Here is a 27,557-nt window from a genome sequence, read left to right on the forward strand (position 1 = left end):
TACGTAGACTATTACTTTGTTCTAAGACAGGCTATGCAGACAACATAAAAAGGACTTTTAACTACAATGAATACGTATACTATTACTATTTTATAAGACAGTCTATTTAGACTACATAAAAAGGACTTTAAACTACTATGACTAAGTAGACTATTACTATTTTCGAAGACAGGCTATGTAGACTACATAAAAAGAACTTATAACTACTTTGACTAAGTAGACTATTATTATGTTCTAAGATAGGCTATGTAGACTACATAAAAAGGACTTTTAACTACTATGACTATGTAGACTATTACTATGTTCTAAGACAGGCTATGTAGACTACATAAAAAGGACTTTTAACTACTATGACTACGTAGACTATTACTATGTTCTAAGACAGGCTATGTAGACTACATAAAAAGGACTTTTAACTACTATGACTAAGTAGACTATTACTATGTTCTAAGACAGGCTATGTAGACTACATAAAAAGGACTTTTAACTACTATGACTATGTAGACAATTACTATGTTCTAAGATAGGCTATGTAGACGACATAAAAAGAACTTTTAACAACTATGACTATGTAGACTATTACTATGTTCTAAGACAGGCTATGTAGACTACATAAAAAGGACTTTTAACTACTATGACTATGTAGACTATTACTATGTTCTAAGATAGGCTATGTAGACTACATAAAAAGGACTTTTAACTACTATGACTATGTAGACTATTACTATGTTCTAAGACAGGCTATGTAGACTACATAAAAAGGACTTTTAACTACTATGACTATGTATACTATTACTATGTTCTAAGACAGGCTATGTAGACTACATAAAAAGGACTTTTAACTACTATGACTACGTAGACTATTACTATGTTCTAAGACAGGCTATGTAGACTACATAAAAAGGACTTGTAACTGCTATGACTACGTAGACTATTACTATGTTCTAAGACAGGCTATGTAGACTACATAAAAAGGACTTTTAACTACTATGACTATGTAGACTATTACTATGTTCTAAGACAGGCTATGTAGACTACATAAAAAGGACTTTTAACCACTATGACTATGTAGACTATTACTATGTTCTAAGACAGGCTATGTAGACTACATAAAAAGCACATTTAACTTCTATGACAATGGATACTACTACTTGTGTATCAGTAATTCGTTTTATAAAAAAGATAAAGAACATGAAAATTAAATGAATATGTAGACTATTATTCTTTTCGTTTACAGGCACTGCCTACAACATACAAAGGACTGGAAAATAAAATGTCAATGACTACGCTTTTGCTTTTCTCATTCAGGCTCTGTAGACAACATAAAAGACTTTAACTACTATGACTACGTAGACTATTACTATGTTCTAAGACAGGCTATGTAGACTACATAAAAAGGACTTTTAACTACTATGACTACGTAGACTATTACTATGTTCTAAGACAGGCTATGTAGACTACATAAAGGCTTTTACTACTATGACTATGTAGACTACTATGTTCTAAGACAGGCTATGTAGACTACATAAAAGGACTTTAACTACTATGACTACGTAGACTATTACTATGTTCTAAGACAGGATATTTAGACTACATAAAAAGGACTTTTAACTACTATGACTACGTAGACTATTACTATTTTCTAAGACAGGCTATTCAGACAACATAAAATGGACTTTTAACTACAATGACTACGTAGACTATTACTATTTTCTAAGACAGGGTATGCAGACAACATAAAAAGGACTTTTAACTACTATGACTAAGTAGACTATTACTATTTTCTAAGACAGGCTATGTAGACTACATAAAAAGGACTTTAAACTACTATGACTACGTAGACTCTTTCTATGTTCTAAGACAGGCTATGTAGACTACATAAAAAGGACTTTTAACTACTATGACTAAGAAGACTATTTCTCTGTTCTAAGAAAGGCTATGTAGACTACATAAAAAGGACTTTTAACTACTATGACTACGTAGACTATTACTATTTTCTAAGAAAGGCTATGTAGACAACATAAAAAGGACTTTTAACTACAATGACTATGTAGACTATTACTATGTTCTAAGAAAGGCTATGTAGACTACATAAAAAGGACTTTTAAATACTATGACTATGTAGACTATTACTATGTTCTAAGACAGGCTATGTAGACTACATAAAAAGGACTTCTAACTACTATGACTACGTAGACTATTACTATGTTCTAAGACAGGCTATGTAGACGACATAAAAAGGACTTTTAACAACTATGACTACGTAGACTATTACTATTTTATAAGACAGGCTATTTAGACTACATAAAAAGAACTTTTAACTACTTTGACTAAGTAGACTATTATTATGTTCTAAGACAGGCTATGTAGACTACATAAAAAGGACTTTAAACTACTATGACTATGGAGACTATTAATATGTTCGAAGACAGGCTATGTAGACTACATAAAAAGAACTTTTAACTACTATGACTATGTAGACTATTACTATGTTCTTAGATAGGCTATGTAGACTAAATAAAAAGGACTTTTAACATCTATGACTATGTAGACTACTACTATGTTCTAAGACAGGCTATGTAGACTACATAAAAAGGACTTTTAACTACTATGACTATGTAGACTATTACTATGTTCTAAGACAGGCTATGTAGACGACATAAAAATGACTTTAAACTTCTATGACTACGTAGAATATTACTTTGTTCGAAGACAGGATATGTAGACTACATAAAAAGGACTTTTAACTACTTTGACTATGTAGACTATTATTATGTTCTAAGATAGGCTATGTAGACGACATAAAAAGGACTTTTAACTTCTATGACTACGTAGACTACTACTATGTTCTAAGACAGGCTATGTAGACTACATAAAAAGAACTTTTAACTACTTTGACTAAGTAGACTATTATTATTTTCTAAGATAGTCTATTTAGACGAAATAAAAATGACTTTTAACTTCTATGACTACGTAGACTATTACTATGTTCTAAGACAGGCTATTCAGACTACATAAAAAGGACTTTTAACTACTATGACTACGTAGACTATTACTATGTTCTAAGACAGGCTATGTAGACTACATAGACCATGTTGGCTACATAGTCTACACATGTAGACTACATATTGGAATTCTGTAAACTACAAAAAAAAAAAATGAAATTTTGTGGGCCTACTACCCAAGTTTTGTACCTTCTCAGGGTGCACCTTCTGTGGCACAATGCACCTCCCTAAATATAGAATTTAGCCCTGAAATATTATTTAAATTAAATATTATATTTATTTTTTATATTATTTAAATACAATTTAAATATATTATTTAAATAAAATTAAATATTTAAATTTAAATTTTAAATATTATTTAAATAGCCCTGAATTATTTAAAGCTCAAGTCAAGACCTTTAGTAATAAATATCGTTTTTCAATGGAAATATTATTGAAATTAATTTTAACCTAACATGGCTAAAAAAAAAAAAAAAGAAGAAGAAGAAAGAATTCAGGTCTGAAAAATAATAAAGACAACGTAGAAACAAATGTATAATAGAATGTAAAATAATTATGAATGAGATATTTTAAGATAATCTAAGGATTTAATTCTTTTTGAAGCACCAAGGCCAGTGAAAATGAAATCTGATTCTGTGAATTATCTAAATTGAAACTTACAAAACCATACATGTTTTAAAAAGTAGGAATAGTCGACATATGCAGCAACGTAGTTTTTGATATTAGTGGTTTTATATATATATATATATATATATATATATATATATATATATATATATATATATATATATATATATATATATATATATATATATATACAAAAAAAAGTACAGAAACAGGCAAAAAGACCACAATTTTCTTTTTTTAATGGTTTGGAGAGAAGGACAAATCTAACGGAACACAAATTAAGTGAAAAAATAAAAAATAAATCTTTCGACAGAAAATCTAAAAGAGTAACCGGGCTGAAGACTCAACCCTTACCCTGCACAGGATAAACTATTTTTGGCATACAGCTTTCTATAGGGCAAGGAGGATAAGAACCCTCCGCCCCCATTAAGTCTTGAGCTTTTTACTCAAGTAGGTACTTTTTGAACATGACTAAAATAGCTAATAAATATCTTTGTTGAACCGCCCATTTTCCCTAAATACAAATATTTGACCCATCTAAAATAAGTTTTTTGGCCAAACTCCATGGACAGCATAACAATTAATCATAAAAAAATATCTACAAAAGTTGAGTATTCTTTATTTTTAAACAGCAAGCTCGAAGATAAATGTTAGGTCTTACAAGTTTGGCCACACTCCCTGGGCAGCACAACAATAAATCATAAAAAAAGGTCTACAAAAGTTGAGTATTTCTTAAAAAAAAAGAAGTTTTACGGGCAAAATGTGTTGTCAAATTTAGCTATCTAGTCCTGCATATTTATTTTTAAGACACACAATTTTGAAACAACCAAAAGAAAAATCAGGTATGGATAGACCTTTTTATCGAGCAATTTTTTTTTATTTGCTCAAAGTGTTTGCTTCTACTTAAATTTTGACTTAAGTTTTATTTTATTATTGTATATGAAAATAATTTTTCCTAGTATTTTTTACTCTAATCATTTTTTTTTAGTTTCTTGCCATGGGTAAAGAGCAACGGGATGCCATTCGTAAAGCATTGAATGAGGATGCAGGCAAATTAATGTCAGAGGGCGATCCAACAGATCCTCAGTTGAAAAGACTGGCAAAAGAGATGGCAGAGGTGAATAGGCTGTTTGATGATTTTGAAAGGCGCGCTGCGGAAGGTCTGTTTATTTTAATTTATTTTATATACTTGTATTGCTATTATTCAGCAGTGCCTGAGCGCTTTGGCAATTGGGTTGTGATGGAAGATATCACCTACGGCAATTCAAAAGGTGATATGTGAAAAAACAGAAATCCATAACTTAGTTTCGAATTTCAAATTCACAATATCGAAACTCAAAATGCCGTGTCGATGAGTTTAATCCGTCTCTTATCTTGTTTGGATCTGAATTTACTTTGAACTTTTTTTCTTCTTTTTTTTTTGAAGGGTGAATTGTATCCCTTTTTTCACTTGTGGGAAGTGTACAAAATTGAGAGTATCAGAAGTGTTTTTTTATCATATCTTTGATGCAGGTACGACCGCGTGAGAAGGGGGTGGGGTGGGGTGGCATCCCCCAAAATCTTTTTTTCTGGATTTCTGGGCTCTTCATGCTTGCTTGTACTTACTTGTGGCGGGAATCTGGCGTTTTCACCTTGCCCGGCATCAAGGATCTTTGAGACCTGTTTGGACCATGTAGTGTGGTCTGCTTCTAGATGCTGTGTAGGTGGGAGCCACTGGGTTGTCCATCTGTATCCGAACATTCTGACCCTGCGATATGTTCAAGATCTGATTTAAACAAGCTCCACCAGTTTTCCTGCTCTCCTCCTTAGCGTCTCTTCCATGAGCTGAGAGGCTCAGCTAGACGGATTTGGCGAGGCAAGTACTCTGATGGCTTTTGTTGTTATTGCCCCCCCCCCCCTGCTGAAAAACCTAAATTTGTACCTGCTTTGCTCAAAAGAAAGAAGAGCTTTAGGAAGTTTCCTAATGAAATTTCCTGTGTTGAATATAAAAGGTGATGATATTTGTCCTAGCAACCATAGCTTTGGCATTATAAAGCTTTTATTGATTAAACCCCAAACATTTGACATAAAAAAGCTTTGTATCATTATACAAAGCTAGGGTTTCTGGATTTTTTTTTTTCTGATTATGTTTCTTTTTGTTTTAATTTGTTTTATCTAAAACACGCTGAAATCTGAAATTTACTAGCAGTCAACTTAATTAAAATACTACAACAATTAAATTATTTTGGTTAAAGAACTTAAATATACCATTTGGATGCAGTTTTTGACACTAAAGTTAAAAGTTCCAATCAAAATCAACTACATTTTTCAAAATAAAATTTTAAAAGATTGTTTGCCTGCATAAGTTTATATTAGGGACCATAGAAAAATATTTTGCCCCGTTCCCATGAATACAAAATTAAAGCTCCCCTTAACACCCCCCCCCCCCCCCCCTTTGCATCGACATAAAAGAAAACTCCTTAAAATTTCAAATCGGTCCTCTAGCTGTGAGATTAAATAGGGCTACTCTTGTTCTGATCGCAAACCAGCTGGATTCTGATTGTAAAAATACTCCCGATAAATGTTAGCTTCAGCTACACATTGCATAACCCACATGATTAGCTAGGTACTAAGGTACCTACCAATTATATATGGTAAGATATAAACAGCCCTTAGAAGTTATAGATGTAGTAAGTCATAAGCGCAGGGTTCAATTGTTCGATTACTCATTTTTGCCATTGTCAATGGAATTCTTGGATTGCATTCGAATGAAATATATGAAATAAGTAATTACTATGAATTGAAAACTCGAATGAATCTGAAGTTTATGGATCTCAGTTTCAACCAGATATCAATGATTAATGAGAAATAGATACCATTATTGTTATAATACCGTTATTGTTATTGTTTCGGTGGAAACAATAACAATAAAATCCAAAATGTACTCGCCTATACGTTTAGCGCTAAGACAAACATGACGTTAATTGACTTAAGAAGGAATGAAATCTAGCATCTTAAGCCTATACATCTGAAGTCTTCTATCCTGTTGATCCTACTTTTTGAGAAAAATGTCATATACGACCTCTAGACTCATTGACGTAAATTGTGTTATATAAATCATTGACATAAAAGTGAAATTTGTGTTGAGTAAAAAGAGAATCGTTAAAAATCTTAAAGAGAGGAGTTCCCATCCCATCTCCTTTTTTCATAGCACCTCGCTTATTTTGCTTATTATAGTAATACTTAAAAAATAGAAATAGTGAACTCAAATCCCTGCTTTTTGTTATAAATGTCAGTAGATATTTACAGGTCCCCTTAAAATAGCTTGGAAACTACCTACTACGAAACTTCAACTACGTTGAACAAACTGGCTATCTCAAAATTTGTATTGGATGTGTTTTGGGAAATGATGGGCGTGGGAGGGGGGTTAGTTGCCCTCCAATCACTTTCGACTATTAAAAAGGGCACTAGCCCTTTCAATTTCCAATCATTGATCCCTTTCGAAGTTTCTACGACAACTCCTTCGATACGAAGTGCCCTGGTCTAAAAAAAAAAAACAAAAAAAAAAAACAATACTGCTCAACAACAATAAAATCCAAAATGTACTCGCCTATACGTTTAGCGATGTGCCTACATCGCTCTTTACTTAGGCAGCGCTATTGCGCTACCTATGATGTCACTAGATATTTCCAGGCCCCTTAAAATAGATAAAAGACTACCTATGATACAGCTAAGGTCTCAGTCTTGGTAGTTCTACAATTTTTAAGATTTTGGGATGGCGCGGCTTTGAGTTTAATTGCAAAATTAAATTTATTGATTTTTTTACTTCAGGAGAGGGAACAGTATTAAACATCAATGAACAGCTAGCCAGTCTGGAAAATGTTTTAGATGATGCAGATCAAACCCTTCAAGCAAAGATGGCTGCACCTGTACCACGGGACATGGATACTCTAGAAACCCTAGTGATTGAACATAGGGTCTTTGAAACAGAACTCCAGAAAATTGACGGTGAACTAAATGAGATCAAAGTTACATTTAGTCAACAACCAAGGAAAACCACAAGTATGTTCCATGACTTAATTGTAGGGTTCATTTAAGGAACAAAGGGATAGTTTTTTTGTTTTTTTTGAATTGGAAATTGCAACTTCTCTGACTTCTTTGAAAAGAAGCTAGATTTTATTATAAGTAACACTGAAGAAAAGACAAATATTTGAATGAAATTAGATTTTACATTCAAAGATTTGAATAAAATTAGAAAATATATAAGGACTAGCCAAAGAATATTTTGCCCTTAAAAAATTATTTTCCCCTCGTTCCCTCAACAGTAAAGGGCTCCCTTTACAGCTTCCCCCCCCCCCCCTCCCAAAGAAAACAACTTCCTTACGATTTTAAATCGATTCCTTAGCCGCGAGACAAAGCACGATATACTCTCCTGTGATATCAGAACCAACTGGACTTATTATAATTGACTGGCAATTATAATTGTCTCTATAATTGGCAAGTATACAATGACAAACAATGACCCAGTGTAAGATGAGGTGTAAGGGATATCATTAGCATTTACAGGGGGGTGCCAATTCACGAAAATATGGGGGAGGGGTCAAGGATTTTTTTTTTTTTTTTTTTTTTTTTTTTTTTTTTAATTCTCAAAAGCCTTTCTTCTTCTATGTAAGGGGATAAATCTCTCCTTTGTGTACTGACTTCGTTTTAGATCCTCGCCCTGCAATTAACAACTAGATAAAACTAGGTGTATGCTTCAAGGGTATTACGTTAGAAATTTTTATAAGCATTAATGACGTCATGAATTGTGTTATTTGCATAGAAATTAAACGTTCATAGCTTGTTTTTTCCTCCCAATCATGGTTGTCCCCCTTAGGGGCAATTTAGTAAAGAACGAACACTAGCCTAGCAACCGAAAATTTAAAAACGGGTTTTGGAAACCATAAAAACTATCAAGTGAGGAAGAAATGGTAATTATTATTTTGATTAATCCTAATGGTAATCCTAATGGTAACATCGATAATCAGTGGCGCCAATTCACGAAAATGTAGGGGGGGCAAGGATTTTTTTTTCGATTTTTTTTTTAAATTAAGATGCAAAAAAAGAACAACATTTAGCAAACATACCTAAAAAAGGGGGTAGCGGCGAGGTCGCTGCTTGGCAAAATCGTCGACTAATCTATCCAAATCCAGTTTCTTTGCCTCCTCTTTTTCAACGGCCATTATCATGAGATCACTGAGTCTGTCGTTTCCCATCGTCGATCGCAGATAGTCTTTCACACGCCCTAATGCCGAGAAGAATCGTTCATTACTGGTAGTGGTCACAGGCAAAGTAGCAACTAGTTTCATCAGTTTTAGCACTGCAGAATAAGCAACTGGGAGGTCAGATAAGATTTCGATAGCTCGAAGAAGATCCATTTTTGAAATATCACCTTTTGACAGATGCAGCTTTGCAAGAGAAAGCTGGGATTCTATGGCATGGTCGTCAACACCGAGAATCTCTTGATAATGACACATAACTCTTTCCACTTTTGAAATTTCGAGAAAATTGGAACTTGAGGGGTCGAAGACAGATAAAGCGTCGAGCAGAGGCATATTCTGCATGAAACGTTGGTCCATCTCACTCGTGAAACGATCTATTACCTCAAAGTACAGAAGTTTACCGCAGTCTGATTTAACTGGCTGACTGATATTGCGTTTACCGGTTGTTGAGTTTGAAAGAAAGGCTTTGAGACGAATGGAAATGGCTTGAGTTCTCTTGTTTCGAGCACTGGTTTTAGATTGTGGAGATTTCGGTTCCTGGATATCGTTTAAAGCTAAGAATTCAGATATGTTTTTGCTTAAGTTGTTCAATTCGTTATCATTTCTCAGCTTTTGGAGTGTCTCATATGTCCCAGAAATCAGTGCAAGTGCCTTATAAATCAACAAACTTCCGGATTGAAGTTGCTGTGATAAATAATTTACAATGACTAATACTTTTTCCACTATGTGTAAAGTTGAAACAAAAGAGGCAGAGTTGATTTTGTCCAGTAGTCCTTTTGCTTCACACGCTGCCTTGCCGTTGGAACTATCAGAGACTGCGGCAAGCACAGCAGCAATACAATCAAATCTGGCCTTCACCTTCGAAATAGAGCGGACTGCGTAAAACCAGCGAGTCTGGACGGTCCTCTCTAGCTCCAAGACTTTTTGTCTGCTAATACGCTGGGATTCCACAAATAGCTCGTGACGAGTATTGCTGCATGATATAAATGCGTAAAGTCTTTGCACCACAGAGAAAAATTCAGAAAGTTCACTGATATTTTCTAGGCAGTCAGTCAAAACCAAGTTCAATCGGTGGGCGTGACAGTGTACATAAACTGCATGAGGCACCTTCTCCCTAAACTTTGCTTGAACTCCGTTAAATTCCCCACTCATAATGGATGCGCCATCATAACATTGGGCAATACACAGCATCGAATCTACACCGAGCTTTTCTATAGTTTCACAAATCGAGGTGGATAAGCTCTTGGCGTCTAATTTGTGCATGTGATAGCAGCCAATTGGTCGTTCGACTACTTTTCCATTTGATGTGTACCTGAGTAGGATTGCTAATTGTTCTCTTCTAGAAATGTCTTCTGTCTCGTTGACAAGAATAGCAAAGTAATTAGCTGATTTTACTTCTGAAATAATATCTTGGCGCAAGGCATTTCCTATCAGTGTAACTGCGTCATTTTGGTACCGATGACTGCAATAGTGACCATATCGGCGCTGTAACTTGGCCTTCAGCTTTTCGTCACCTTTAGACATTTCCTCCATCAATTCAACCAAATTACCCCGGTTTGCAGATGTTTCTGATTCGTCATGACCCCTCAAAGCAAGACCCTGGCGGCCAAGAAAGCAAATAGCTCGAAAAATGTACTTCACATGATCTTTATTTTCCTGAACCTCTTGAGATCTGTATTGAATTAAGGCATTCGCTATAGATTTCGAAGTATCAGTACTCACTATCTTAAATTCCGTCCATGCTGACATACAATGCCTATGTCTTTCAGAACCATCATGCTGCTTTAATAGTGCAGAACTGTCTTTCCACTTACAAAATCCTGACTCAATGAAAGCCCTTTGTCCAGCAGTTTCTCCAGCCCTTAGAGTCCCCATAGAAAAATGGCGGCAAGCAAAACAAAACACGGAATTCAAGTTTTTTGAGTATTCTATCCATTCATAAGTCTAATTGTAATGTGCACTGAATTTCCTTCCGTTAGAAATGGAAGCCGGATATCTCTCAAGAATAGGTTGAGCTGGTTTGTCGTGACGCGTCCTAGAGTTATCTGAGAGAGTTTCTTGACTGCTACTGGAACCCGCAAGGGATTCAGCGATGCAGACCGAACTTTCATGTTGATCTGAGCCATTTATTGTTCCGCTTGTTTCCGAAATTATGTCACAGGTGGGGGAATTTATCTCAAATAACCCGAGACTTTGGGCGCTGACACTATTGCCAGTTTCTTGCACTAAAGTTTCTTCATTTTTCTTCCGCATTTTCACCGAAAAAAATCCAAAGTTTGTTGTGGCTTTTTACTCATAGTTAAACGAATAGTAGACAATGACTTCACTCAGACACTGCAAGAGAAGAACTGAAGAAACACGAAGAAACTCACTTAGAAAATCACTCCCAAACTCCACGGTGAAACTACCCCGCTTAGAAACCCCATAAACCAATCACTTACATTTCCTGTTCACGACAGTCCCATACACTCCACTGGGACTAGTCATCCCATAAACTATTCAACAACGTCAAGAATCTGCTGACCAAAACCCCTTGAAACCCTAGAACACATTTCCTTTCCCAGCTACTAAAAAAGGCAATATACAAAACTCATAGTTTACAACGAATTCGTCACAAGAACAATAACAAACGGGTACTGACCACATGAAGCTTAGTTTTGAATGAACCCTACTCGGAAATAAAATAGTGTAGACACGCTCGCTCTTAGACATTTCAAAACAAGATTATATAATTAGGGCACCAGTTTGTTGGTCGTATTTATTGGACCAGTCGCTGGTTTAATATAGCACATAGCTAAAATAGAAAATAGCTGTGAAATATAAATAAGAAGGTAATTTTCAAAGTGTAGGGGGGGGCCATGGCCCCCCTGCCCCCCCTAATTGGCGCCTCTGTCGATAATCCTAATGTTAATCGATAATCCCAATGGTAAAAGTTGGTTGTCAATGCAAATTTATGGTAAATTCGAAAAATAGCCTGAAACCCCCTTGATCAAAATGAGTGTTGGATCAAAATGAGAACTACAGCATTGGAATTAACATAGCCAAAACCCCATTTTGGAGGATTACAGTCCGCCATCTGAACCAGCCCAAGTTTTGTTACCAAGTTTTATGTTTGTTTCCTTCTTCCCCCCCCCCCTTATATGTTCTCTTTTAAAAAAAATTTATTTATATCTTATTTTACTCCTTTTTAGTTTTTTTAGTTTTTACCTTTGTAGCTTTCTGACATTTTGCCGCTTAACGTTTTTGACTAATGAATGGTTTTGTCATTCTGATATTGTTGTTTTTGGCATTATTTTGCCAGTTTTTTATTTGTTTGCTTTTTTTATGATTTTTTGGGTGTTGTATAACTCCGAATTGCGAATTCGGCCCTTCGGGGCTTGTGATAGACATTTGTTGAAATAAATATCTTCTCTTACCAACAAAGAAAACTTTTTTTCGTAAGTGGAAGCAGTGATGAGGCCCTATTTTCATTTTTGCTTCTTTTTTTTTAGCTGCCTTTAGTTGGGCGCTGAAACATCATATAGAGACGTTTGAAGGTCAGTTGTAAGGATATTGGTATATCTAGCGCTGTGGTTTTCAACCAATTTTGGTTGGGTCCATGCCAATTTCCAATTTCAACCAATTTCAACCATGCCCCACCTAGACATTTCTAAAATGATAAATAAATGATGATGAATATGATACATACCTTATGAATATGTTTTCATTCAGTTTTTAAGATGAAGGACGCAAAATCTCCTGTTAATGGTCATCATAAATGCTTAGAAAGAATATTAAAAACATGAAATTGGGGTTCAAGGGTTCTCAGATGCAATCGGTAGATAGCCACTCATGTAGATGGCTATCAGATAAATATTAACTTCAAAAGGCACTAGAAATAGCGATTTTCTTTTAAAATGAGCCCTTAAGTAGCTTTCTATGATGCTCCAGTGCCCTGATAGCAGTGGAAAAAAAGGACTTTTAAGTTTCCTTTGTTGGGTTTTTGACCATGGTGATTCCAATGGTATACTTTTTGTTTCGATCCACCGCAATTTAAGGGTATTTTTCTAAATTTTCTTAAATTTGTTTTCAAAATAACATTTTACTATTAAGACTAATTTATATAATAGATACCGTTCCTGAATCAGTTGGAAGTGACAATTTTTTCTCACTTATCAATTTTTTTTAAACGCATTTGTCTAATTTTTGGTTGGTATGGACCGTGTGTCGTCTTTTACTAGGTTGCAGCTGCCGTTACAACTATGCTAAACTGGACTTGGAACAACCTTATATCAAGAATGAGTCCAAGGAAAGAGCTGATTGTGTCAACCACCCTTTTTCACCCAAAAAATATTATCTTTAACAATTTTTTCATGCACCTTCTCCATAAAAATTAGCCAGACAATCAAACCCCGTATCACCATTTTCATTTTACTTTTTTCTATTACTTTTTCCTTTTATTACGTATAAACCTATCAACATGTATGCGGTAATTATAGTCGATTACATTGTTGAACTTGATTTAAATTACATAGGAAATGCTGAAATGTCAATTTGCTTTAAATGATAATATTCTTAGTTTAAATGTTTCAGTTCAGCGAAGCAAGACAATTGTGAATACTGAATGGTTAAATTTATTGCACAGGAAAACACTTATAGTAAAATACCAGTGAAATATTGTCATTAAAATTGGGAGGTTGTCGGGCTGGTAGCTCTCATCGTGGTTGCTGTCGATGTTGCAACCTAGTTAAGGACGAACCTCGGCCAATAGTAACCCAACCAAATGTGGCATGATAAGTTAAAGAGCTAGCTTCAGTTATCATGACGTCATATTTCTGGTGTTTTTTTTGTTTTGTTTTTTTTTCAGGACAGCTTTTGTCTAACCTTCCTTATCTCTCTCCTTATCTGCTCTGGCATTTATTCCTCGTGAAAGTACCTCACTTTACTCCGGTGGTGCTCAAGTTTTCACCCTTTCTACGCCTGTTATCATGACGTCATATTTCTGGTGTTTTTTTTTCTCAGGACATTTTTTCGGGACAGCTTTTGTCTGACCTTCCTTATCTCTCTCCTTATCTGCTCTGGTATTTATTCCTCGTGAAAATACCTCACTTTACTCCGGTGGTGCTCAAGTTTTCACTCTTTCTACGCCTGTTATCATGACGTCATATTTCTGTTTTTTTGTTTTTTTTTCAGGACAGCTTTTGTCTGACCTTCCTTATCTCTCTCCTTATCTGCTCTGGCATTTATTCCTCGTGAAAGTACCTCACTTTACTCTGGTGTTGCACAAGTTTTCACCCTTTCTACGCCTGTTATCATGACATCATATTTCTGTTGTTTTTTTTTTCTCAGGACATTTTTTCAGGACAGCTTTTGTCTGACCTTCCTTATCTCTCTCCTTAAGTGCTCTGGCATTTATTCCTCGTGAAAGTACCTCGCTTTACTCCGGTGGTGCTCAAGTTTTCACCCTTTCTACGCCTGTTATCATAACGTCATATTTTTTTTTATTTTTTTTTTCTCAGAACATTTTTTCAGGACAGCTTTTGTCTGACCTTCCTTATCTCTCTCCTTATCTGTTCTGGCGTTTATTCCTCGTGAAAGTACCTCGCTTTACTCCGGTGGTGCTCAAGTTTTCACCCTTTCTACGCCTGTTATCAAGACGTCATATTTCTGGTGGTTTTTTTTTCTCAGTACATTTTTTCAGGACAGCTTTTGTCTGACCTACCTTATCTCTCTCCTTATCTGCTCTGGCATTTATTCCTCGTGAAAGTACCCCACTTTACTCCGGTGGTGCTCAAGTTTTCACCCTTTCTACGCCGGTTATCATTACGTCATATTTCTTTTTTTTTCTCAGGACATTTTTTCCGGACAGCTTTTGTCTGACCTTCCTTATCTGCTCTGGTATTTATTCCTCGTGAAAGTACCTCGCTTTACTTCTGTGGTAATCAAGTTTTCACCCTTTCTACGCCTGTTATCATAACGTCATATTTCTGGTTTTTTTCTCAGGACATTTTTTCAGGACAGCTTTTATCTGACCTTCCTTATCTCCCTCCTTATCTGCTCTGGCATTTATTCCTCGTGAAATTACCTCGCTTTACCCCGGTGGTGCTCAAGTTTTCACCCTTTCTACGCCTGTTATCATGACGTCATATTTCTGGTGTTTTTTTTCTCAGGATAGCTTTTGTCTGACCTTCTTTATCTCTCTCCTTATCTGCTCTGGCATTTATTCCTCGTGAAAGTACCTCGCTTTACTCCGGAGGTGCTCAAGTTTTCACCCTTTCTACGCCTGTTATTATGACGTCATATTTCTTTTTTTTTCTAAGGACATTTTTTTCAGGACATCTTTTGTCTGAACTTCCTCATCTCTCTCCTTATCTGCTCTGGCATTTATTCCTCGTGAAAGTACTTCGCTTTACTCCGGTGGTGCTCAAGTTTTCACCCTTTCTACGCCTGTTACCATGACGTCACATTTCTGGTGGGTTTTTTTTCTCAGGACATATTTTTAGCCTTTTTAGATTTTTCTCGTTTTAACACAAATGTGCAAAGATTTTAAGACTTTAAGATAACTTAGGTACTTTTGACGTTTCAAGAGAAATTCCAGACAGCCAGATAAAAACATAAATAGAAAATATGTATTCTTTTTATATAGATTTCTGTTTTAATATCACTCTTAGTTTCAATAGACAAGTTCTTTATTTTATTCTGTTTGGTATTTTTTGATACAATAGTGCCATGTAACACCATTGGTTAAATCCTTTGCTAGGTTGCAGCTACCGCTGCAACCATGATTGCACCATTGGACTTATGTAATTCTTGTAAGCTATAAATCTAATTTTTCCAAGCATAAAAATTTGCCGCTTAGTTTAAGGGATTGTGATTTTCTCACAATAATGAATATAATAGAATCATTATTTAGACTGAAGTGAGAAAGCGAGGAATTTATTTTTGGATACAGTGCAACACAAAAGCTGTTGCTGATAAAATGCTGGTAGACTGTGCAGATAAAAGGCTGCATAGGCTGTGCAGATACTGCTGATATTGAGGTCTCTATAGCACTAAATACCTATGTAATTATATTTTTGTGGAAATTGCATAAATATGTCTGTTGAATAGCAGTACATTTGTTTTAACAAATATACATATTTTAAACAAATATAAATATTTGTTTAAACTCGTAAGTAATCGAACTTGTTATGTCAAAATTTTAGAATTTATGTGAATCTAATGGTATGTTGTTAAAACAATAATGAATGTAATCGAACCATTAATTAAATTAAAACCCGAAAGTAAGGAATTTGTCTGTGGTTACGGCGCGGCACTAATAAGTACTCCAATAATGTACCCAATTTCTAAGATTGCCTACCGACAAGTGCTCCATGGATTCAGTGCGAGAGATGCTGCAAAACAAATGTACTCTGAGGGTTTTAGAAATTTGTACCGTGGTATTTTACCCCAGCTTATGCAAAGACCAGTTAATACGGCCATTATCTTTGGAATGTACACTGAATATAGTCACCTTTTATCAAAGTACGCCCCTGACTCTCCTCCTGAATTGAATAAGTTGGGGTCTGCTGGATTAACAGGCTTTACCAAAGCATTACTAACTCCCTTTGAAAGAGTTCAAGGACTGATGCAGAATGACAAGTTCCAGTTCAAAAATACGTTTCATGCTTTTAAACTGTTACAACCATATGGAATTGGAGAATATTATCGGGGATTTTCTCCTATACTGCTTCGCAACACCAACCTTAATTTAGCGTTTTTTGGTTTGCGAGAGCCGGTTAATTCGCTGCTACCAATTACTGAGTCAGCAATTGGTAAAGTTTTTTCCGACTTTTTGTGCGGTTGTGTTATTGGTATTTTTATGGGTATTGTCAACTACCCTCTAAAGATTGTCAAAGTCGATATGCAGAAGAGCATAGGTGGACGACATAAAAGCATAGTTGAGTCTTTCAGAGAGGTTTATCACAACAGAGACAAATCGTTGCGTCTGATGCTTAAGGGGATACATTTGAGCTATATGCGTCCTGTCATTAGCTGGGGCATTATTAACTCCTCTTACGAGGTTTTAAAAAGATGGTTGTATCCTGAAAAAAAACTCTGATGAAAACAATGAAATTGCCCGATTACAGAAAAAAGCAATTACAGTTTTTGTGCTGACCGAAAAAATGAGCCTTTTCAAATGATAGGAAAAGACAATGATGCTTATTCGACGACAGAAAAACGATGATACTTGGTCATGACGGTAAAAAACAATGAAACTTTTTCCGAGGACAGAAAAACCAATGACTGTTTGTCCCATTTTTGGGGCAAACAGTGGACAACATGTGGGACAACAATGAACATTTTTTGAAATGATCGAAGAGAACAGGGGAAACAAATGATAAACGAAAACTATGTTGCTTTATCCCTTGACGAAGAAACAGGGGCACTTTTCTTAATGACACTTTTGGCAGCGACCAAAAAATCAATGACAAATTGGTTTTCTTGCAAACTATCTGGGCACTGTAACACTTTACTTTGCAATATTTAACCTTATTGTAGCACAGTGAATTCATGCTCTGTTTGGCAATACGAGGCCCAGGGTTCGATCCCCGCCGCAGCAAGGCTGGGCGACAAGTTTGCTACCTGTCCCAGCAAAGAAGACCCAGCTACTGAAACGTCAATTCGACGCCAGCTGTGCCAGCAATGGCTCTTGAGGATCTTAGTCTTTTTTTTTTCTTTTGCAGCATCTATTGACAATGAATAAGAAATTATAATCTCAAGATCCAAGACTTTCAAGGTCTTGGACATTCTTCAGCTATAGATAACATATTAGGTCTCATTTGTTCTAATTTTTCTGTTAAATTAGCTGCAACCTTTATGAGCCTCAGGCGGCTTTGAGCTGTTAGTAGAAGAATAAGATTATCACGAATAAAAATATTCAGGAAGGGTAGAGGTGAGTTGAAGCTCGTTCTGTATGCAGAGGTCCCATCTGTTTACCAACCCACCTGTTTCCTCATTCGAAGTTAATAAAGGTTTTCCCATACATTAGCAAAGGGTTTCCCATTTTAATTCTTCCTCTTCTTCTTGTTTTATTATTATGGAGATATTTTCGGAGAACCTCATCACCGAAACCAATTTTTGAGCCCTGTAGCAGGGGTTTCCGCAAAAAAAAAAAAAAATGTATGTATGTATGGTGTTGCACGCCACACGTAGTGAAGGTTTGCTATACGTGGTGTAAAGTGCATCATGCTGGACCTGCAGAGGCGTGGTGTGCCACACGTGGCCGGGCAATTAGTGCTCCGAAATGTACACCAGATGATGGAGAGGGAAATACCTTGTAAATTAACAGGCTAACCCTCATGAATAAAGGATCTATCTAAAGTTTTGAAGTATTTAGTCATAACAAAGTAAATAAAAAACTTTAAATAAACTAAACATTGTTGACGTAGCCGTAAGTAACATTGTTACACTAAATGAATATAAATGAATTAAAACAACATGACTATACATGTGAGTAAAATTTAGATGAATGGAATAATTTTTGTAGGAGGTCTTATTTACTTTAAAATACCGAGTACACCCGGTCACACGCACCACGTGCGAGAGACTACCAGGGGCGGATCCAGGAGGGGGGGGGGCGCAAAATAGGTTGATCCGATAAAAAAATTTGGGGGGGGGGGCGCAAAGTAGGCTGATCTGATAAACTTGCGTTTGGAGCAAGTTTAATTAACGCAAACTTGAGTTATTTAAGTAAATTACACTACTTTAGAATACGCTAGGGGGTGCCCCCCTCGCCCCCCTGGATCTGCCACTGGAGGCTACGAGGGTTGAGAGTGGGCAACCTCGAATTTGTTATTTCTCTGCTTGTTGTTGTTTTATCCGTTTCTTGATCGTTGGGTATTATAAATAAAATGCATAGTATCCATCTTGGATTTTAGGGAACGTTGTTTCGAAGTTTAAGATTATTTGAAGCTATGGATAAGCTTAATCGTAATATTATTCAGATTAATCTTAGAGATCGGGAAAATGCCCTCATACGACGACGGTGGTAATATAAAACCAATTTTATTAATAGATATTTTGTAGAAAAATGACAGAAAATGTAAAAATCTAGAAGACCATCAGGCTCATCACCTATTTCCATCAAAATTGTCATAAGTAACCTATTCGAAATTAATAATATTTAATTTCTATATAAATAATGAAATATTTCTATATTAAATAATATATAACTATTGTTAACTTACTTTCAAAATTTATTAATTTATCATTCAGAAATACTATCTTATGGCAACCATGTGTATTCTTCCGTAACACACCATCAACTTATGTAGCAAAAAAAAAAAAACAGTATAGCTAGAGGTTGTTGGTTTCCAAACATAGGTGCGCATAAGCTGAGTTTTAGGGGGGGGGACTTACCTGGTCTAGCACTCCCAATGCTGTATAATATAAATCACAAAACAAAAATATAAAACATAAGGCATCGTCATTCAGCTGGGGGGGGGGGTGACGTCCCCTCGGCCCCCCTCCCCTCCCCTGGGCCCCCCGGTTTCCAAACCAATTCAATGATCACATGCATTTGTATGGCTTTTGTTTAGTACATTTACACCTGTTTACCAACAATAACTTGCTGAAAAATAAACATGAAAATTACATACTTCAACGTTGGTTCATAGTTCAATTGTCTTTTACAAGTCTTTTGGATTGATCGTTATAACAGAAACAGAGGCACGGGGCGGTAATGCACCGTGTAGTGGCACGTTGTTTGAAATGAACGGCTTTATATGAAGGTGATATTTATGCTCACTTTTTCATTTTCCAACTAACTATTTTTGTAATCGAAAGCGGGTGTTATTCGTTTGCAGGAGCAAACTGTTGGGAAACAAATTTACACCAGAAGTACACCGGAAGGATCCGGTGTACTCCGTTTAAGTGGGTGTTATCGATGAGTCTCATAAGATCATTCAAATTAGTAGGACCGACCTTTTCACACTGGCTATTTCAGCGACTAGATTTATATTCTTTACTCGATAATTAAAGCTTTGTCTTAAGGTTTGATATTTCTTTTTTAGATTTGTTTAGTTTTTTTTTTTTAGCTTGCGTAAGCTTTGTGTACCATCGAGTCAATTCGCTTGTTTTTGTATTGAAATTAAAAATACATTAGTATTAGTCCAAAATGTCAATGCGTTATTGCTTAAGTTTATTTGTGAATTATTTCCCTTTCTCTTCTCATAAAGCAAAAATATATACGGAGGGTAAATTTTATAATATTCCTAAGATAACATTTCTCTGGTAAAACTATCTTTTTTTTCTAGATTTAGCCGTCTGTAATTTTTTTCTCTTAAATTACAGATACCCAGCAAAGAATTGACAGCTGTTCACAGACGTTTGATCGAGTTTGGCAAACTTCCAGGATATACATTGAAAGGCTTAAGTGTGTGGAAATCGTCCTCAATGGACTCGAAGAGGCCACTACTGTTGTATCTGAAATAGAAATTAAGCTGGCCGCTTATGATAAAATGCCAACTACGATTGATAGTCTGAAAAAGGTACTTTGATCTTAACGCTCACGTGTCTTCCAAGTCGAAACTTGTTTAAATATATATTTTTTATTTTTCTCTTCCTCTCCCTCTTTATGTCTTCCCTTCCTTTCTCTATAGCTTTTGTTCAGAATACAGAACCATGAATGTTGCTTACCCTGTTGACCATGACCTTAACTGACAATAGTCTCACTCCCCTCGTCTCCCATTGTCCCCTTGTGTCTCACTCCTCACTCCCCTTGTCACCCCGTCGTGTTCTTTCACTGCATCTTTTGTTAAGAAAACAAAGGGGTTGTGGTTGTCTAGCCTCTCAAACCTGGGGTGAATTGTGAAAATATATGTTACTGTATAAAACACCTCAAGTGATTCAGGTTCAGGTTCTTTTATTTATAAACTAAATACAACTACAATATGGGTATGCCCGGCTGAGAGTCTAGCTCGTATTACCAGGCAACCGATAACAAATAAAAACAACAAAAACATAATATATAACTGCATTTGTACATAATCACACTCTTTTGTAAATAGATAAAAAAGAAAGAAAAATGTATGACTTACCAAGCATCACCCCAAGCCAGCAGCCAAATGGAGAACAAACTAAAACAAAACACCAAAAATATTGAAGTGAAGCCTTGGGGAAACCCTACCAATAGAATGTGCCAGCGGGAAGACCATAAATGAATTTAAAAAAAAAAAAAAAAAAAAAAAAAAATTTCAAATATTAAATAAAATGAAATTAAATAAAATGATCAAAGGGTTAGTAAAAGAGTTTTTAAATGACCCCGCAGTGTGCCAACAGAAAGACTAATATTAAGACACGACCCATACACATTCCAAAGTTTGGTTATGCAGTGCCTGACTGAGAACCTCGATCTCTCAGTGCAAGCTCGGGGTTCAACATACTTAGAAGATCCCCTCGTTCCTTAATCGTGCTCACGTTGGTTAAATAGATCCATAGCATAAAAATTTTTCGGTAGAATTTTAGCAAAATGCTTAACACAAAACATCAATCCATGAAAAGATAATAATAATTCCACTGGTAATATATTAAGGAAAGAATATACACTTTTAATTGGCGATTTTGATGGTAGGGATAATTGGGAGGGGATGAAAGTTTTCAGAATACGCAGTGCTTTATTTTGCTGCCTTTGAAGTGGTTTTGTATGAGTTTTAAATGTATTCAGAAAAATCAGGGGACAATAACTCAGATAAGAATGAACTAGGGCAAAATATACCGATCTCATCGCATGAAAAGGTAGAATAAATTTCAAATGCCGCAATATTCCAACATTCCTTCCCAACTTCATCCGCAATTTAACAATGTGCTCCTTCCAACTCATATTCTGATCAACTAGCACACCTAAATATCTCATAGTAGATACACGCTCTAAATAAGTATATTCATCGATGGTTAGTCTACTAAGTTCAGGTAATGACTGGCCAGTACGAGAGAAAATCATGAACTTGGTTTTTGACATATTAACAGATAATTTATTTGCACTAAACCAATTTTCTATCCTCTCGAAAGCTGCCAACAAATTCTTCTTAAGCGACCTTTCATCAGCACCACTCACTGTGCAGGCCGTGTCATCAGCGAATAGGATATTTAGCCCGAGATCATCCAGGGCCCTGTTGATGTTGTTAACATAAATAAGAAAGAGTAGAGGTCCAAGTATGGACCCTTGAGGAACACCGACTTGACCAGTGATACCAAGTAGTGAAGAAGTAGCATTTCTACCATCCACAAACTGACCGCGCCCAGTTAAATATGAGTCAATCAGAGAATTTGTAGGTCCACGTATACCATAATTTTCCAGTTTACGAAGCAAAATTGTGTGACAAATAGTATCGAACGCTTTTTTTATATCTATAAATATAGTAGCTGGAATTTCTTTTCTTATCCAAAGTGTCGTGTATAAACTGTTTGAGTTTCAGAATCGGAAGTTCAGAGCTATGACCCTTCCTAAACCCAAACTGAAGGTCATTAAATCACCCTCTCTTATCAAAAAACTTCAATATACAGTTGTAGAGACATTGTTCAGTTACTTTTGCGAATGAAGATAGGATCAAGATTGGCCTGAGTTTGTTGGATCTTTCACGTCATCACCCTTATGCATGGCTAAAACACGTGCAGACTTTAAGCAAGCTGAGAAAGGTCCACTTGAAAAACATAATGCCTGATGTTACATTCTGTAACATCAGGCATTATCCGTTTTAATAGGCTTGTCGACGAACCATCCATACCTTCCGACGACCCATTATTCAGTTGGTATATAAATTGCAGTAATTCGTCTGCTGAGACCGGCGTTAGGAAAAGAGAGCAATCCGATGGAGGCGGCATGTAAGCAGAATATGCTGAATCGGGTAAACTTCGAGTTGGTGCCTCAAGTAATGTTACGTGACCAATATTTGCGAAGTGCGCATTTATGACACCAACAACATTTCGCTTTCCTTTAACAATTTTCTTGTCTTTTGGTGATAATATCTCTTCCGGAAGGTTTTTCATTTTCTTTTTCCCAAGGCATTCATTAATAATCAACCAAGTCTTTTTTGGGGACCCTTCAGCATTTTGAAGTTCATGAAGATAGTATAACTGCATCGCTTGTCGCAGTAGCTTTGTCAGACAATTTCTGTACTGCTGAAACTTGGCCATATTTTCATGCGTAGGATCTTCCATGAATTTCCTGAAGAGGGTATTTTGGTATGGATAAAAGACAGAACACCAGCTGTAAGCCATGTTTTTTTCTGTTTTAAATAACGCCCACCTTGACTGCTTGATAAAGGACATGCCTTATTGAGTACTATTTCGAACTGGCTGATGAAGTATTCTGTAGCTTTGCCCACGTCGTCACATTCTAAGCAGGGAGACCTGTCGACTTGGGACAGTAAACTTTTCAGTTTATCAATCGAAGCAGCGTCCAGTCTTCTTGACCTCAAAGAAGAGGGTTTAGAGGGGGACCTGTTTGAAGGTCACACAGGATTATAAAAGGGTCAGAAGTATCTTCAACTATAACGTTACAACCCAGTGTCTCGAAATTTGTGAAAATATTGTCAATTAACGACGCTGACGACTCCGTGATTCTCTCGGGATCCGGCATGTTGGAAGCGAACCCGCGGACATACAAATCGTTACAAAGTCAACGGCAACATTATTCGAAGGCATTGAATTCACATCCCTATGTACATTACTAATATCAATATTAAAATCACTCAACATCATTAACTTACACTTTCTTTGGGTCATCAGTGAGCTAAGTTCATCGAACTTTTCTACAAATTGTTTAGCAGCCGAACTCGGCGGCCTATATAGGACGCAACATAATACTTTCGAAGGACTTAAATCTAGCTCAATAGCAAAAAATTCAAATGCCATTTCTTCATAAGGGTAATCATAATCATTCACTTCTCTTACAGGTATACTATCATTTACAAAAAAAGCCAACCCTCCTCTCTGTCTACCTATTCTATGTTTAAATAACGACTTATACCCATTTATATGAGCTAGCTCAGAAGATTGCTCATTTAAAAATGTTTCACATGCACCAAAAACATCAATCTTATGGTCGGGAAGCAATAGTGAAATATTTTCTAAACTACTCATAAGTCCAAAACAACTTAGAAATGCTGTTCTCAGACACTTCTTTATTGGTTTACTCATAATCATTCCTAGAGAAAGGTATTTGTTCATGGGTAAATTATTGATAAAATAATCATAAGTGTTTTCATCCTCTCTATCAGTGCATGAAAGAATCTGTGATAAATTCATGGGTCTCCCCTCCAACTCACTCAACCTATCGCGAGTTCCACCACAGCCACCACCATTCAAATTAGAAAAAAATTACTCACCCGTATTCTCCACTTGGCGGTGGGCCGGGGTGACGCAGTGGAAAAAAGTCAACGGCAGTACGTTCCTGTAGAATTTCTGCAACAAAAGATATACGAACTGAACCAATTTTAATGAAACTGAAAGAACTGAAAGATAAACGAACTGAATATACGAACTGAAAGATAAAGATAAGATATACGAACTGAAAGATAAAACTGAACCAATTTTAATGGATTTAGGCCTAGGAGCTCAGAGATAGATGAGCAGGGATTTGGAAATAAGGGAAAAATACGGAAAAAAAGAAAGCACATAGGAACGAAAAGAGCAAAAAGAAAGGAAACAAAAATAAAGAAGAACATAGACAACGAGATAAATACACTTTTTTTTATGTAGGACACTTATCGATCTTCACATTCCTAAGCAGCATAGACTATATACTGAAAAAAAAAAAAAACAAAAAAAAACATAATCAATCTGACAAATCATTATATAGATATATATACAACCAACATTAGCATTCGTCATGTGTTACCCATGGGCCAGTAATATCGTTTCTAGTTTGCAGCAATAGACTGGCCCCAGATTGTTTAACTCGCGTGAACTTGGGTATTTTCTGAGCCTTAGGATCACGTGCCTTGGCCAAAAGCTCATTAAGTAGGGTATTTAGTGAAGGAGGCAAATCAGTACATATTCTCATACTGCTTCCTTTAAGTTTGCCTACATTGCCGAATAGTATTTGTAAGTCCAAACTATTCGCACAAGAAATAAGAACAGGCGATACTCCAGCTTGTTTGTTGTTTCTAACTGTAATGGGGCTAACACTCTTTATGCGGTACACTTTTTAAGAGGAATATCTTTTTCAATCTCTAACTTCTCTTTGAATAAAGTCTCAATATTTTCGGTAAGAGATTGGGCTGATTTCTCTTTTGGCAGGCCGTGAATAATTAAATTCAGCTGACGATCTTCAACTTCTAGATCAAGCAACCTTTTTTTCGAGTTTCACACGCTCAGCTAGATGGCTTTCAATAGAAGATCGTATTTCAACTATTTTAGCATCTTTATCTGCTAAGCTTTGCCTGAGTGACTGTATGTCGGACATAACTGTATCGAGCTTTGAAGACACTCCAGCCTTGTGTGCTTTGATCGAAGATTGATCATTACAAATTGAAATCAGGCGTTCCTTCAAGTCCTTAATTGCTTTTTCAAACGATGATTGGGTTACCGCCATTGTTGATTAATTTTGCTATAATAGCTGCTCAGGAGAAAATCTAGCTTAGAAAAACATAAAACGAAGACTTACACGCAAGGGGGGCAATATTAAACCCCCCACTTTTCCAAAAAAAAATAAAGCTGTAATTTAACTTCAATTGGCAATATTCCTTAGGCTTGTAGTCAGCACGCCAGCAAACCAGTCAAACGACTGGATAAAGCTGTATATTTGAAGTAATTGTAAGCAAAGCATAAGTGCAAAAATGAAAAGTAAAAGAAAAAGGGATACCACCAGATGGCTAATTTGACAGTGTATATATATACAAATCTTTAAATTAGCCAACCGGCCGACCAGTATTTTAAGCCTAGGAGTCCAGCTGGATTAAGGAAACATATTAAGAAAACAATTCTTACTTCGGAATATGCAGAATAATCCTAGTTAACATGTTTTACTCAGGGGGGGGCCTTTATCTTCACTTATTTCCTTGTTTTTCCAGTTTTTCTAAGAAATTCATGAATTTCTTAGAACCTATATATTCACCGAATATATACCCCCACCCCCCTACGGTGCAAATATATGCCTAGAATTGCATCCTCGATCTAAATATTACATACATTTGCGTCACAAATGAACTTTACTCCCATATTAGCCATGTGGTGGATGTCCAAAGAAAAAAGGCAAAACTGTAGAGACGAAAAAGAATAAGAATGTAGATAGTTAAAAATCAACTTTTTTTTATAATAGTCTATAGTGTGCTTCTTGGGTGGGTGTAAAGAGGGAGGCTGTAAATAGATTGAGAGGGAGGAGGAGAGTAGGGTCTGGATTTGACTCTACTTGACTGTTTTTACTATATTTTGGGGCTATGACGCTAAAAAGCTTGAGAAACAATGGCATGGATCATTGGTTCCCAGCCCTTTTACAGGTTTGTACCGTTTTGATTCCCATTTCAAAGGAGCAATCAAATATGGGAAATCTTCTCGAGCATTACAGTCTATGGATCGATCTAATAGAATCGTTTTGATATAAATTTTAAGAAGTTTATTTAAGTTTTGAAGAAGGTGTTTTTGCTCACCTGTAGTCAAAGGTGTATCCAGGATTTTTTTTTGGGGGGGGGGGGGTACGGAAAAAAAACTTGGAAGGCGCATCAAATTTTATGTATGGTTGATACGTTTTTACGAATCTGACAGAAATTTACAGAAAAGAACCAGAAGAGACGAATTTCAAAAGTATGGAATGCAGGCGTGGAAAGCTCGTCTCTTTGTTTTTTTCTTTTTTACACTTTCTTTTTCTATTTTATAGCAGTGTGATAGTACATCTTAAAAATCTGTCTTCAAAATAGTCGTTAAAAGGGATTGAACTATGTAACTATTTTTGAGATTGACGATAGTGCAACTATTTTTTAGATTGACGCAATACTGTTGCACCATCTTGAGGATTTTTTCGCTTTGATATTTATTTTTTCCCTATGTTTTCCTTTTCTCGTGTTATTTTACACTCTGATCCCGTGTTAAAATACTGGAGTTAATAATGTATTTTTAAATTTAATATCTGGTTTGTAGGTTCACGAGGACCTGGCTGACGTTCAATCTTCTATCCAAGTTCAACAGCCAGTTATTGATCAACTGAATGATGACATGCAAACCACCCGTAGACTTGTGGAAAAGTCTAGAGTCGGCCTACAATCTGCAAGAGCCACTCTCAAACGTCATCCGGATGTTGATCGTTTAGAAGCAGACGTGAGTCAAGTTACAGTACGCTGGGCAAACGTCTGTTCACAAGTTGCTGAGCGCCTTCAGAGTGTTGAGGTGGCTGGTGAACTTTTAGATAAGTACAACGTGCAGGCTCAAAACAATAGGGAATGGTTGAATGGTATTGAACAGCAAGTTGTTAATGGCTATGCTGGGGTAAGTTTAGCAGATCATTTTTAATCAAACTTTTTAATAAAAAGCTGCAGGCACTCAGCCTGTTCTCTGTGTCTGAAGGGGGAACGACCCTGGATAAGAACTTGAAAAACAACTTTGTGCGGTGCTGTGCACCTAATGGAACCTGACTCATTCTGGGGGCTATTTCATCAAAATTTATCTGTTGAATCTTTTGGCAATATTTCTAAGTCTGCGTAAGATCGAGCCATTAAAGACAGGAATTAAA

The 27,557-nt window shown here is 36.1% G+C and overlaps 1 protein-coding gene across 1 annotated transcript in view; it reads left to right on the forward strand.

Moving 5' to 3' along the window:
* Positions 1–27,557, forward strand: part of shot (dystonin-like protein short stop) — a 429,136-nt gene that overhangs the window by 189,515 nt on the left and 212,064 nt on the right. Inside the window, 4 exon segments of the mRNA XM_089095886.1 lie at positions 4,621–4,792; positions 7,443–7,673; positions 20,186–20,382; positions 26,969–27,313. Coding sequence (XP_088952012.1) covers positions 4,621–4,792; positions 7,443–7,673; positions 20,186–20,382; positions 26,969–27,313 — 945 coding nt within the window.

This window comes from Artemia sp. Qi Xiang Cuo, chromosome 10 (genome assembly GCF_049724085.1).
Source record: "Artemia sp. Qi Xiang Cuo chromosome 10, ASM4972408v1, whole genome shotgun sequence".
In the NCBI taxonomy this organism is placed as follows: Eukaryota; Metazoa; Arthropoda; class Branchiopoda; order Anostraca; family Artemiidae; genus Artemia; species Artemia sp. Qi Xiang Cuo.